Source organism: Panthera pardus, unplaced genomic scaffold, assembly GCF_024362965.1.
Source record: "Panthera pardus isolate Hobbes unplaced genomic scaffold, ASM2436296v1 HiC_scaffold_25, whole genome shotgun sequence".
Lineage (NCBI taxonomy): Eukaryota > Metazoa > Chordata > Mammalia > Carnivora > Felidae > Panthera > Panthera pardus.
The window spans coordinates 58246292-58259955 of NW_026526821.1; the positions used below are offsets into that span (position 1 = coordinate 58246292).

At 40.0% G+C, this 13664-nt stretch overlaps 1 protein-coding gene across 1 annotated transcript in view; it reads left to right on the forward strand.

Annotated features, from left to right (window-relative positions):
* Positions 1 to 13307, forward strand: part of CREG2 (cellular repressor of E1A stimulated genes 2) — a 36570-nt gene extending 23263 nt beyond the window's left edge. Inside the window, exons 3-4 of the mRNA XM_019439647.2 lie at positions 4872 to 4985; positions 8130 to 13307. Coding sequence (XP_019295192.1) covers positions 4872 to 4985; positions 8130 to 8277 — 262 coding nt within the window. The 3' untranslated portion in view covers positions 8278 to 13307. The remainder of the gene's footprint in view (positions 1 to 4871; positions 4986 to 8129) is intronic.
* Positions 13308 to 13664: the final 357 nt, after the last annotated feature.

Below are 13664 nucleotides of genomic sequence, written 5' to 3' on the forward strand. Positions count from 1 at the left end.
CATGGCTTAGTAAACACTGTGTCACTGCAAACATAATATTTGTATGAATAGAGTAAAAATTATGATAGAACTACTTTGGGAGGAAGAAAAGTAAGTGAGTGTGTGTGTGTGTGTGTGTATGTGTGTGTCAAGGATAGATATCCAGAAATTAAGTCCAGAAAATATTTAACACATCCTTTAATAATCAATAGAGTAAGAAAACAAAAACAAAAATAGCAATGAGGTAAGAGATTTGAAGACACTTAAGCTTGCTGTAATGGTAATTTGCAGAACCTTGCACCGAACAGTTAGAGAATGTCCATCCTATTCAGGCGCACAGCAATTGACCATGAGGCTTTAAGGATGATTTTAACAAATATCAAACAATAGATACCTATATGGATAACTTTCTGACCAAAATGTAGGTTGGAAATCAGTAACTAACAATGTAACTGAAAAAAAAATTGTCAGTTAAAAATTATAGTTTCAGCACACACACTGTATTCATTTTCTGTGCTGTGTAACAAATTGACACAAACGTAGAGATTGAAGTAGCACACACTTGTTATATAGTTTCTGTGGGCGAGGATTCTGGACTTGGCTGAACTGGGTCCTCTGCTCAGAATCTTCCAAAGCTGAAAGATGTCAGTGGGGCCACAACACTTTCTGGAGCTCTGGTCCTCTTTCTAGCACCTGTGAGTGTTCCTTGTGGAACAGTTCAGTTCCCTGTGGTTGTAGGACTGAGTCCACAGCTCCTAGAAGCCACCGCCCATTCTCTCCACAGCCAAGGCAGGTCACCTCACAACAGCTTACCTGTTAAAGGCCAATAGAAGGGTGTCTCCCATGGGTAAGACAGTCTCTCTCTCTCTCTCTCTCTCTCTCTCTCTCTCTCTCTCCCACAGTCTCTAAGTCTGTCTCACTGGCTGTGATATAAGCATGGGATTACCAGCGCTTCACTTTTGCCATATTCTCTTGGCTAGAAGAGAGTCCCAGCTCCTGCCCACATTCAAGGACAAGGGATTGTACAGGGCAGAGTACTAGGGGTGGAGATGATGGAGGCCATCCCAGAATTCCACTTACCACACTCACTGATAGAATAAGAAATCATAGTGGTAATGAATAGACTTCACCCATAGCTAACTTATGAAATCTTTTATTGAAGAAAGATTTAATTTTAATAAGTCACATTCATCTACCTTTGTGGTTTGAGCATTTTGTGTCATCTTTAAGAAATTCTTTCCAACCCTGAAGTCATAAATATTTTATCCTGAAAGTATTAAGGCTTTGCTTTATACATTTAAATCATTAATTCAATTTAGAATTGACTTATACATGGTCTGATTTTTTAGATTTTTTTCCAGACAACCATTTTTTTCAGCACCACTTATTGAATAATTAGAACTTTACCTGCTAATTTCTAATTCAGTCTTTGTTGTATGTGAAATAACATATAAGCATGGGTCTATTTCTGGGTCTTCCAGTCTGTTCCCTTGGTCTGTCCTTGTACCAATACCCACTGCCTTAATTAATATGGTTTTATGTTAGGGTTATCTGTAGAGGAAGCGCTCCCACCATGTTGTTCTTCCTTATAGTGGTTTTGACTATTCTCAGACTTTTGTTATTCCATGTGAAGTTTAGATTCAGCTTGTTTTGTTTTATTAAAAATATATATATCAGAATTGGAACTGAAATTATAGCGTCTCTAGAAATTAATCTCCTTTAAATTGGGTTTTCCCATTCATGTATTTGGTATAACCAACCCTCTCTTTACTTAGGCCATTTATGTATTTCAATAAAGTCATAATTTTTTCCACCAAGGTATTACACATTTTTGGGTTAAATTTATCCCCAGGTATTTTATAGGTTTAGTTACCATCTGTATACCTTTTAGTATATAAAATGTACTTCAAAACTAGTTGTTTTCTTATAAGTAGCAATGCAGTTGTTTATTGTTCTTGAATTCAACAATCTTGCTGAGCTTTTTCTTAATACTAATATTCTGAGTGTGGATTCTTTTGCATTTTCCTCTCTATACAGTCATGTCATTTGCAAATAACTACAAGTATGCTTATTATTTCTCAATCTTTATACATATTTCTATTTCTTATATTACTACAAAAACCACAATATCTAATAATATGAATGCTGTCTTGTTCTATGAGATAAAACATAACATATGGGTAGGATTTTGATAAATATCCTTTGCCCTAGGTTGCTGGGAGCTTTAAAAAAATCATAAATGGAAACAGAAGAAAAAGAAGTTATTTGGATTTGATGAAAATTTAAAAAAAAAATTTTTTTTTTGTGCATCAAAGAACACCATCAAGGGGCTCCTGGGTGGCTCAGTCAGTTGAGCATCCAACTCTTGATTTCATCTTAGGTCATAACCCCAGAGTCATGGGATCGAGCCCCAATCAGGCTCCACACTGAGCATGGAGCCTGCTTAAGATTCTCTCTCTCTCCCTCTGCCCCTCTCCCCTCCTTCTTACTCTCTCCTTCTTACTCTCTCCTTCTTTCTCTAAAACAAAAATAATCATAAAAATAATACAAAGAACAGTATCAAGAAAATGAAAAAAAAATACGTTTAAATCACATATTGGAAAGGGATTTGTATTCAGAATATACAAAGAACTCTCACAACTCAATAATAAAAAGGAAAAGAACCCAATTTTAAATGGACAAAGGATTTGAATAGACATTTCTGCAAAGATATACATACAGCCAGTAAGCACATGAAAAGATAGTCAATATTAGCCATCAGGGAAATGCAAATAAAAACCACAGTGAGATCACTTCACACTAAGACGGCTAGAATGAAAAGGACAGACTAAAACAAGTGCCCTCAAAAATATGAAGGAATTCACTTCATACAGTGCTGGTGGGAATGTAAATTAGTGCAGCTGCTTTGGAAAAGAGTCTGGCTGTTCCTCAAAAGGTTAAACGTAGAGTTGCCGTAGGATCCGTCAATTCCCTTTCTGACAGTTCCACCTCTAAAAACCACATCCATGCAAAAGCATGTGCCTACATGTTCATAGCAGCATTATTTGTGATGGGAACAACCCAAATGCCCATCAGCTGATGAACTGGTAAACACAGTGTGGTCTATCCATACAATAAAGTAATATTCAGCAATAAAAACAATGCAGTGCCAATACAGGTTAAAACATGGATGAACCTTGAAGTCACTATGCTAAGTGAAAGAAGATAGTCACAAAAGCCCACATACGGTATGATTCCATCAGTGTGGGCAAAACAGGCAACTCTAGAGATGGAGCGTAGATCAGCGGTTGCTCAGGATGTGGTAAAGGGTCAGAAATGAGGAATCATTGCTAATGGGCAAAGGGTGTAGTGGGTAGGTGATGAAAATGTTCTAAAATTAGATAATGGTGATGGATGCCCAACTCTGAATATTCTGAAAACCCTCAACGGTGCACTTTAAAAGGGTGAATTAGGGCGCCTGGGTGGCTCAGTCGGTTAAGCGTCTGACTTCAGCTCAGGTCACGATCTCGCGGTCCGTGAGTTCGAGCCCCGCATTGGGCTCTGGGCTGATGGCTCAGAGCCTGGAGCCTGCTTCCGATTCTGTGTCTCCCTCTCTCTCTGGCCCTCCCCCGTTCATGCTCTGTCTCTCTCTGTCTCAAAAATAAATAAACATTAAAAAAAAATTTTTTTTAAAAAGGGTGAATTATATATATATCAATAAAGCTGTAAAAAATTAAATTTCAGGGGCGCCTGGGTGGTTCAGTTGGTTAAGCGACCGACTTCAGCTCAGGTCATGATCTCACGGCTCATGAATTCGAGCCCCACATTGGACTCTGTGCTGACAGCTCAGAGCCTGGAGCCTGCTTCAGATTTTGTGTCTCCCTCTCTCTCTGCCCCTCCCCCACTCATGCTCTATTTCTCTCTCCTTCAAAAATAAATAAACATTAAAATTTTTTAAAAAAATTAAATTTCAGGTAAACAACTATTCTCACATGACTATGTGTCATACAGTATTTTAGCTGGCAACCCTAGTTAGGAGGATTACTAATTAGGAGAATTATATTGTATCATATCATATCATATTATATTTATATTAGAATTATATTCACCTGGAAAAAGAGTGATATCCAGAATACAAAGTACATCCTCACTGCCAGGTGACTCTTTCAATGAAAGCCAAGTCTTAGAAGAATTCTGTCACCATGGAAACACTCATTAGCAGGCAGTTACAAATACAGTCACGCTAATGTTCTCATTATTTCCAACATCCCTTACACTGAAGGAGGACCCTCCACATTCTGATTGTGATGTCAGAAAACCTTCACCTCAGTCACTGCTGGATCCAGGCAGATGTATTGCCTTACTTCTGGAGCACAACTCCTATTGTCTTTGAGTGGTACCCCTAAGGTTGTGCAGAGTAGCAACAGGATTCCGGACAGTGGCTCCCAACTGGGGTCTTGCAGAATGTGCACCCTTGACTAGATGCACCCCCCAGGGTGCAGGCTAATGTCTCACTTACCCAAACACACCTCTCACACAGCCAGTGCCAAAGTATGTTTTTATTGTTCATTGATTATTTATTTTGAGAAAGTGGGTGGGAGAGGCAGGAAGAGAGGGAGAGAGAGAATCCCAAGCAGGATCTTCACAGTCAGCACAGAGCCTGACATGAGGATCGATCTTACGGAAGGTGAGATCATGACCTGAGCTGAAATCCAGAGTCAGACACTTAACCAACTGAGCCACCCAGGCACCCCGTGTGCCAAAGTATTTTAAAGTAATTATAGATAGTGTAAAAACTTCAATGATAGACCCAGCCATGTGGCTGCTCTTTTTAATTTTTAATAAAATTCTTGGTATTTCAGGCTTATGTTCTATCATCATTTTAATAAGTGAAAAACATTCTTTGAATGCAGAAAAAATATCGTCGACCCGGAAGACCCCCGATGTGCCCGGTTGACGCTCACTGGCCAGATGACTGCAGTGTCTCCAGAAGAAATAGAATTTGCCAAGCAAGCCATGTTTTCAAGGTTTGTATATGCTTTGAAGTTGGTTTGTCCAGAAATACACTGTAATAAAAAGCAGAAGTCATGACTGTGCCATGTGATGCCTCTGAGGCAGTGATAGTGAAGGTCTGAGCTGTGATATCAGCAACATGCTGCAGGTGACAGCAGAGGCCAGGCAGACTGTCTTCCCGTGGCCTCACCCTGCCTTTAGACAGCACCCCACACTGAGGGATTCCAGGCGCTCTTCCCTGCGCACTTGCAACCCTCTACAACGCCCTGCCTTGAAATGGAAATAACCAGGGGCCCCTGGGTGGCTCAGTCAGTTAACATCCAACTCTTGGTTTTGGCTCAGGTCATGATTTCATGGTTCATGAGTTCGATCCCTGTGTCTGTCTCTGTGCTGACAGTGTGGAGCCTGCTTGGGATTCTCTCTCTCCCTGTCTCTCCCTATCTCTCTCTGCCCCTCCCTGGCTTGTTCTCTTTCTCAAAAAATAAATAAACATTAAAAAATTTAAAAAATGGAAGTAAATAATTGAGGCTTTGTAGAGAAGTCCAGAAAACAGACATTTTCATACATCCAGAAGTGAAAGAACACTTCTCAGTGTGGTCCTCTCACACCTACATCTGACCCACTGAGGATTCTTGCATAGACAGGCTTTCTGCCCCCACCCTCCTGCCCTGACCTGCTTAACTGAATCCGATTCTCTGGATGTAAGACTCAATCTAAATTTTAAAAGCAGGTCCCAGGAAATTAGCATTTCTACTAAAGTTTAAAAATCACCGCTGTAGGGATCAAAATGTGCCAGAGGGCAGACCAGCTAGCAGGAGGCAGGAGGCCCAGAGCTCGTGAAAGGTAAGGAGGGTGCCTGCTTGGAGGGGTGGTCTCCCATGGGTCAGGAGGGTGTCTGTGCAGGGAGGGCAGCAGGGAGTGGAAGGGTGGAGCTGGGGCTAGGAGCTTTGTGTGTCTTCCCAGAGGCACAGGCAATGAAAACAGGCAGATTCACACTTCGTGTTAGTTAGTGGAAGAGTAAGACGAAAGCAAATTGTAAGCTGCAGGAGCTACCCACACCCCAAAGGAGGTGGAAGATTTTACATACAGGGGAACCATCAAATAAGTAAACACGGTAAGGACAGGGGAAGCCTGGTTTCTCACACCACAGGAAGGGGTTTTTTACACGTAAATGGAGAAAATGAGAGTGAACTCTGGAATTGGATTGCGGTTGGATATATCAAGATGAACGTGTGGTTTTCAGTACATAGATTGAGAAAAGAGCATAGGGGTGTGTGTGTGTGTGTGTGTGTGTGTGTGTGTGTGTGTGTGTGTGTGATTTATTTTTTAACTTCACTGTCCTCTTTTTTTAATGTTTATTTATTTTCTAGAGAGGGGGAGGGGCAGGGAGAGAGGAGGACAGAGGATCTAAAGCTGGCCCTGTGCAGATAGCAGAGAGCCTGATGTGGGGCTTGAACTCATGAACCCCATGATCATGACCTGAGCTGGTCAGACGCTTTACTGACTGAGCCACCCAGGCGCCCCAGCCCAGCTGTCCTCTTTCCTTCTAAACCCTCCTCTTTCATGTTATGATAGGCAGTGAGACTAGGTCAAAACCCTAGGGAGACCATTGCGTTCATTAAATTCATTCCGTACTTTCTGTAGGCACAGTGTTGCTGAATTTTCCACCACCATGTTACGAGGGTGCCTTTACCTCCTGTTTCCACTAACTTTATCTTTACCTTCTTTTAAACCCCTGCTGTCAGTCTCCTCCAGGTCCCTCCCCCTGCCACTCACTGCCTGGATGCAAAACCAGTGCCCTCTGGGATTTGTTATAGTTGCAGGTGCCAAAATGTGTTCTGGCTGCAAGTACAAAACGTGTTTGCTTAAGATAACAACAACCTTTTATCATCTTGGCTGCACAAGTATTTGGAGTATTGGGGCATCACATCAGCTTATTTCCAACTTATTTCCAAATAGTTTAGGGGGAAGAAATAGTTCATTGTACTGTACTTTTCAACTTCTCTGTGAGTTTACGGTTATTTCAAAATATATTTTTTTATAAAAGGTCATCAGCCTATTATTGCATATGCATTGTTGCAAATGTTCTTCCCAGTCTGCACTTGGTCTTCGAATTTTTATAACATTTTTAGATATGATAAAATTTTTATTTTTATGAAGTTTATTTTTTTTCATGTTTATTGATGTGTTTTGAGAGAGAGAACACACACATGACAGTGGGGGAGGGGCAGAGAGAGAGAGAATCCCAAGCAGGCTCCAGCGTGGAGCCAGACATGGGGCTTGATCTCACGACCGTGAGATCATGACCTGAGCTGACATCAGGAGTCGGACACTTAACCGGCTGAGCCACCCAGGTGCCCCAATTTTTATGAAGTTTAAAAGAAGTGGGCTGGGGCACGTGGGTGGGTCAGTCGGTTGAGCATCTGACTTCAGCTCAGGTCATGATCTCACGGTTTGTGGGTTCAAGCCCCACGTCAGGCTTTGCACTGACAGTGCCTGTGTTTAGGGTTACACGTGAGAGAGAAAGCAAGTCAGTAAGCAGAAGGTGGAACGTGATGTTCCCTGTCCACTCTGTCTGACTCTCTACTTGGTTCAACACTTGTAAGCCTGCTGCAGGAATGGAAATCTCCCCCTGAGCAGATTTGTTTCGGAGGCCCACAATTCTTTTGACGTCTCATAGAGACAGAGATACATAACGCCTTTCTTTATGTTTCCTGATAACAGCAACCGGCATTCACTGAGCACTTGCTCTGTGCAGGTGCTTTATGTGTGCAGAGTTGTTTGCTCCCCCCGCAGCCCCACAATCAGAGCACCGTCACTGTCGGCCCCCCTGACGGTGAGGAGACCGGGGTTTGAGAGGGCAAATAGCCCACGAAGCACCACAGCTCATCAGCAGCCCGCCTGGGATCCGAACCAAGGAGCCTGGTGCAAGACTGGGCTGCCCCTCTGTGCAGATGGCAGTTTCCTGCCTTCCTAAGGCTGCCCCAGTCCCCATCCTTGGCTCCCTGGCATCCGCTTCTGGCTTCAGCCCAAATGAGGCCTGGAGTCTGAAGGGCTGGATGACCTGCCCAGTGATACGCCGACTCTGGAGCGGTGCCCTGGGAGGGACACCCCCTGATAAGAGCAGCTGTGTTGTGACCTCTCCTTTATTTCTGCAGACACCCAGTTCTGAGGAAGTGGCCTCGTCAGTATGAATGGTTCTTTATGAAGATGAAGATAGAACATATCTGGCTTCAGAAATGGTATGGTGGAGTATCCGACATTTCAAGGGAGGAATACTTCAAGGCAGTTCCAAGAAAGGCCTGATGCAGTAAGAGGAAAGCGCTCGGTGTTTGCGTGAAATGAAAATCTTTTAAGTGCTGCTGCCGACGGCGACTGACCGCTGACTCTTCGTTGCCAGGGTTCGCAGCAGCCCTGTCATCCTCACAGCAGAACGAGAGAGGGTGGCCAGGGAACCCTGTGCCAGACTGGATATTAAAGTGGTCATTTGCAAACTCCCAATCCACACAGGTACTCACATATATAGCCTTTGTTCATATCGTATTCACACCCGTCTCACCGACTTGAGAAACATTGTTGGTTGCCAAAGTGACACGTTGAGACAGTTGCCGTTCCATTCCTTAGGACAAAAAAAAAAAAAAAAAAAAAAAAAAAGAGGTATGTGCAATGTGATTGCACTGTATCGTGAGAGTGTTTTTGTTGCTTGCTGTGCCCAAAGCAGTCTTGATTCGAAACTCACTGCAACCATGAAGGAACTAAGTGCATCACACGGTCAGTCTTGAGTTTGGGGTGACCATGCAGGACTGTTTGTCTCCGGATTATCCATGGCCATGTACTGAACTGCAGGTGCACTATGAAGTCACATTTGCTAGAATGTATCAGTTACTTATGAAGCTTTGGTCACGCTGTAACATGAAAATGGCATAAGAACACAGAGTCTTGTGCGCAGCCCTATCTGTGTAAGCAGGCCATGGGAATACACTAATGAGGTGGGACAGCCTCAGCAACAAGCTCTCCAGACCCCCACTGCTAGTGCTTCTGACAGAGGGTTCCCTTCTCTCAGGCATGAGGTGTGGCATCCAAAATAAGAAGTGTCTCGTTCCGTGGTATGTGGAGAGGAGAGGGGAGAGGCTGAAGAGGGGAAGGAAACAGGACAAAGTGTAAGAAGAGGAAGCAAAGAAGTCAGTAATTGAAGGCACACTCCCTGCCCAGCTTTAGACCAGGCCCTTGGCAAGATCATCTCATTTAAGCCTTATAACCAGTGAGATTCACATCATCATTGCTACTTACAGGTGAGAAAACTGAGGCTCAGAGAGGCTAGGTCCATGCCCCAAGACCTGACTCCAGAACTCACTGCGTACAATGGATAGAGTGGTACTTAGATCATTTCCAATCTTGAGAAAAAGACAAGAGAGTTACTGAAATGCACAGGTACTCATTGAATCGGCAAAATCAGTAAAGCGATGACTAGCCTGCCTATGATGATTTGTCACTGTTAACTACCAAAACAAACAAAAATTCATCTCTGAAATTTGGTTGTTACTACAGATTTAAAATGTTTCTACAAATTATGTGCAGGAGCTCCTGGTTTTTCAAGAAACTACATTGTACCTGAGTACACATCTAAGGCCTCTAAGGACCTATGTGTATATATCCAAGACCTCTTATATTGAAGTCTATAAAGCATCAAGCAGTACCCCATTTTCTGTCTTTTCATAATGGCCATAAACCCTCTCTGGTGGGTTAGGTACATCGTATAACATAAAATGCAACACTATATATAGGAAATATACATTTTTAAAATAAGTAAAAATGTTATTAATGATCATATTTTTGTTTAAAAAATTAAGACATGAACAGAGTTTGAGACGTCAAAATATTTTTAAGTGCCTTTTACTAAAAGCATAGTAAGATGCACAGAAGTCTTTATTTGTCAAAAGTCAATTCTCAGAAGAGTTCCTAACAATAGCAATTTCTAATATATAAGAATAAGGTAATTTTGATGGTATTTCATACTTCTGAGTTTAAAATTACTGCTATCACCAATTTAGAGGTAAGAGGGGACAACTGGAAGGACACACCACATACTCCATAAGTCAACCTCACACCTTAATTCCTTGAGCAACACTACCTCCTGGTTCTGTCTTATGAATAATATTCCTATGCTAAGTTTGCTTTTATAAGCAGTTTCCACTTAGCTCATTAAAGGCCTCTCTGTTGCTTCAAGGGACTTTGCAGTGTGGGTGCCATTTATAACCACTGATGAATGTTATCAGTTATTGATCCAAATTATAGGAAATGAACTCTAGACAGGTTGGATGATAAGAAAAGTGTTGAAAATGCACTTGTTTGAGAATGATGGGCCTCATTCAGGCCAGTGCATTTTAGCAAATCTCCAGACATTTACACTGATAAAAATGTTTAAGGCTGTACCAGAAGTTCTACACATGGCAATAAAGCAAGAAAAAGAAATTAAATGCATATGATTGGAAAGAAAGAAATAAAAATATCTCTGTTTACATATGACATGATAGGAAATTCCAAAGAATCTGTTAAAAAGAAAATAAAAGAAAGAACTCGTGGGTTCAGCAAGATTTCAGGATGTGAGATCAGCACACAAAATATAATCATATTTCTAAATATTAAAGATGAACAAAGTGGAAACAAAAATTAAAAGCATAATATCATTTATAATCACTCTGAAGAAAATAAATACTTAGGTATAAATTTATCAAAACATGTATAAGATCTAAATGCTGAAAATTAAAAGATACTAATGAAAGAAATCAAAGGTCTAAATAAATGAAGAGATATACCATGTTCATGGATTGGGAGACACAAAATAGCAAGGATGTCAGTTCTCCCCATATTTATCTATAGATTTAATCCAATTTCTATCAAAATCTCAGCAAAGTTTGTAGACATATTCAAGTTTATTCTAAGAGTTCCAAGACATAGACCTTGGAATAACTAAAACAATCTTGTAAAAGAAAAATAAGTAGGAGAAATCACTCTATTCAATATAAAAACTTATTATGTAGCTATAGTAATCAAGATAGTATGGTATTTATTGATGGAGGAACAGACACATACATCAATAGAACAGGATAGAAAATCTAGAAATAGATCCACACAAATATACTCAGTTGGGTATACTCCCTCTTCAATGGAGGGAGAATAGTCTTTTCAATAAATGTGTTACAGCAATGGGATATCCACAGGCAAATAGCCTCAACCTACCTGTCACACCTTGTATAAAAATTAACTCAAAATGGATCATAATTCTAAACATAAAATGTAAAACTATAACATTTTTTTAAAAAGTAGAAAATCATAGGGACCTAGGGTTAAGCAAAGAGTATTTTCACACCAAAAAGCATAATCCATAAAGGAAAGTTGGATAAATTGCACTACATCAAAATTTTAAACTTCTGCTCTGAAAAAGACCATGTTAAGGGAATGAAAAGATAGGCTACATACAGACTGAGAGAAAAATATTTGCAAGTCATTCATTTCCAACAAAGGACTGGTATCTAGAATATATGGAGAACTCACAAAAACTCAACAGTGTTTTTTAAAAATCCAATTAAAAAATGGAGAGCATATACAGACTTTTCACTGAAGAAGATGTACAAATGGCAAATAAGCCCATGAAAAGATACTCAATATCACTGATCATTAGGGAACTGCAAATTAAAACCGCAATGAGATACCACTAAGCACCCATCAAAATCGCTAAAAATGTAACAACACCAAATAATAGTAAGGATGCAAAGAAACTGGATCAGTCTTATATAGCTGAGGGGAATGAAAATGGAACAGCCACTCTGAAAAACCATTTGGCAGTTTCTTATAAAACTAAACATGCAGCTGCCACACCACTCAGCAATTGCACTGTTGGGCATTTGTCCCAGAGAGGTGAAAACGTATGTTCACACAAAAACTTGTACGTGAATATACATAGCAGCTTTATAGATAATATTCAAAAACTGTAAACAACCAGATGTCCTTTAATGGGTGGCTGGTGAAACATATGATACATCCGTGCCATGGAATACTACTCGGCAATAAAAATAATTTCTCATACAAGCAACAGCTTGGATGAATCTCCAGAGTATTATGCTGAGTGAAAAAGTCAATCCCACAAGGTTACATACTGTAGAATTCCATGTATACAACATTTTGAAATGCAAAATTCTAGAAATTGAGAACAGATTAGAGTTTGCTAGGGAGGAGGGTGGAGAAGGAGAGAGGTGGGTAACACACAGGATCCTTGGGATGGAACATTCTATATCTTGACTATACCAGTATGAAAATCCTGGTTGTGATATGGTATAGTTTTGCAAGATATTACCATTGGGAGAAGCTGGGTAAAAGGTAGACAGGATCTCTTTGTATTATTTCTTACAACTGCATGTGAATCTACAATTTCTGCAATTATCTCAGAGTAAAAAGTCTAATACAAATAAAATTGATGGCTTAGCTTACTTAATAAGGCATTTATGCTACATCTTGTTAGTCCCCAATGAAACGAAGAACTGAGCCATGTGCCAAAATCTAACAGAACAGACAACATTAGTTTACTTTTGTCAACCATCAACCTATGCATTTGTGAAAGTGATAGAAGATTTAAGTTTTCTAAATGTATTCAATTTAACACTGAATACAAATTAATAAGAATTCAACAAATCTCTGTATTGGTTTTACATGGGACACTTAGAAGGGGACAATATCTTCAAGTTTCTGACAGAAGCATGTTGAGTAAGCTATAGGTGCATATAGGAATCCCAAGTCTCCACATACTGATTCTCCACCGATATTTATAACAAAGAACTATATTTCCATGAATCTTCCTGAAATATTCTTAAATATTCTGGGAAAGTATTCTTCTGTTTCTGTGAATAGCTATAGCCTGATCCCCATGTTTATTTACAGTGATTGTACAAATCTATAATGGCGACACAGAGAGTATAATTCTGATGTTACTTGCTTCAGTATACCTTGTATATGTTGACTCATTATGAAAGAGTTATTCTTTGGTTGAAATGTATTTCTACAATTTTTCCAGAAAATCTGTATTTCATTTTCAATAATTTAGCCATCAAATTCTGTTCTGAAAATAAAACTTCTCTGGAATAATTTATTGATGCATATTTGATTGCTATAACAGCAATTATAAAACTTGAATTATAACAAAGCTATGGTTTGTCTATGTTATGTGATGCATGTGGAGTGTGAAATCTATTTTCAACACTAGATATGTCTATTTAACCAAAGACTATTTCATTCTTGACATGATTCTCGTGCTCAATTAAATAAAATTATGATATTTATGTGTAGTCCTTTCATATAATATTGCAAATTGACATTACTGGATTTCTAAGAAAATAGATGCTATTAGAATAAATCAGCAGTTAAATTTCCTATAGAAAGGAAGGAATCTGCAGGGGAGCTTTGTTGATGTGATTTTTTAAGGCTCTAAGTACCATGCGCTTAATTGGCAGACTTGAAAATGCTGATGTAGCCACACTTTGGTGTTGCCACTCTTAGAAGTATTTGCCATTTTTAGCATACTTGTTGTTCCCAGACTTCAGGGCTATGAAAAAGCTCCCTTTCACTGCTGAGAAAACATGCCTAAGGAGTCCCACATAGAGTGTGGCAAAAAATGACAAGCTCACAAGAATGATCAATCC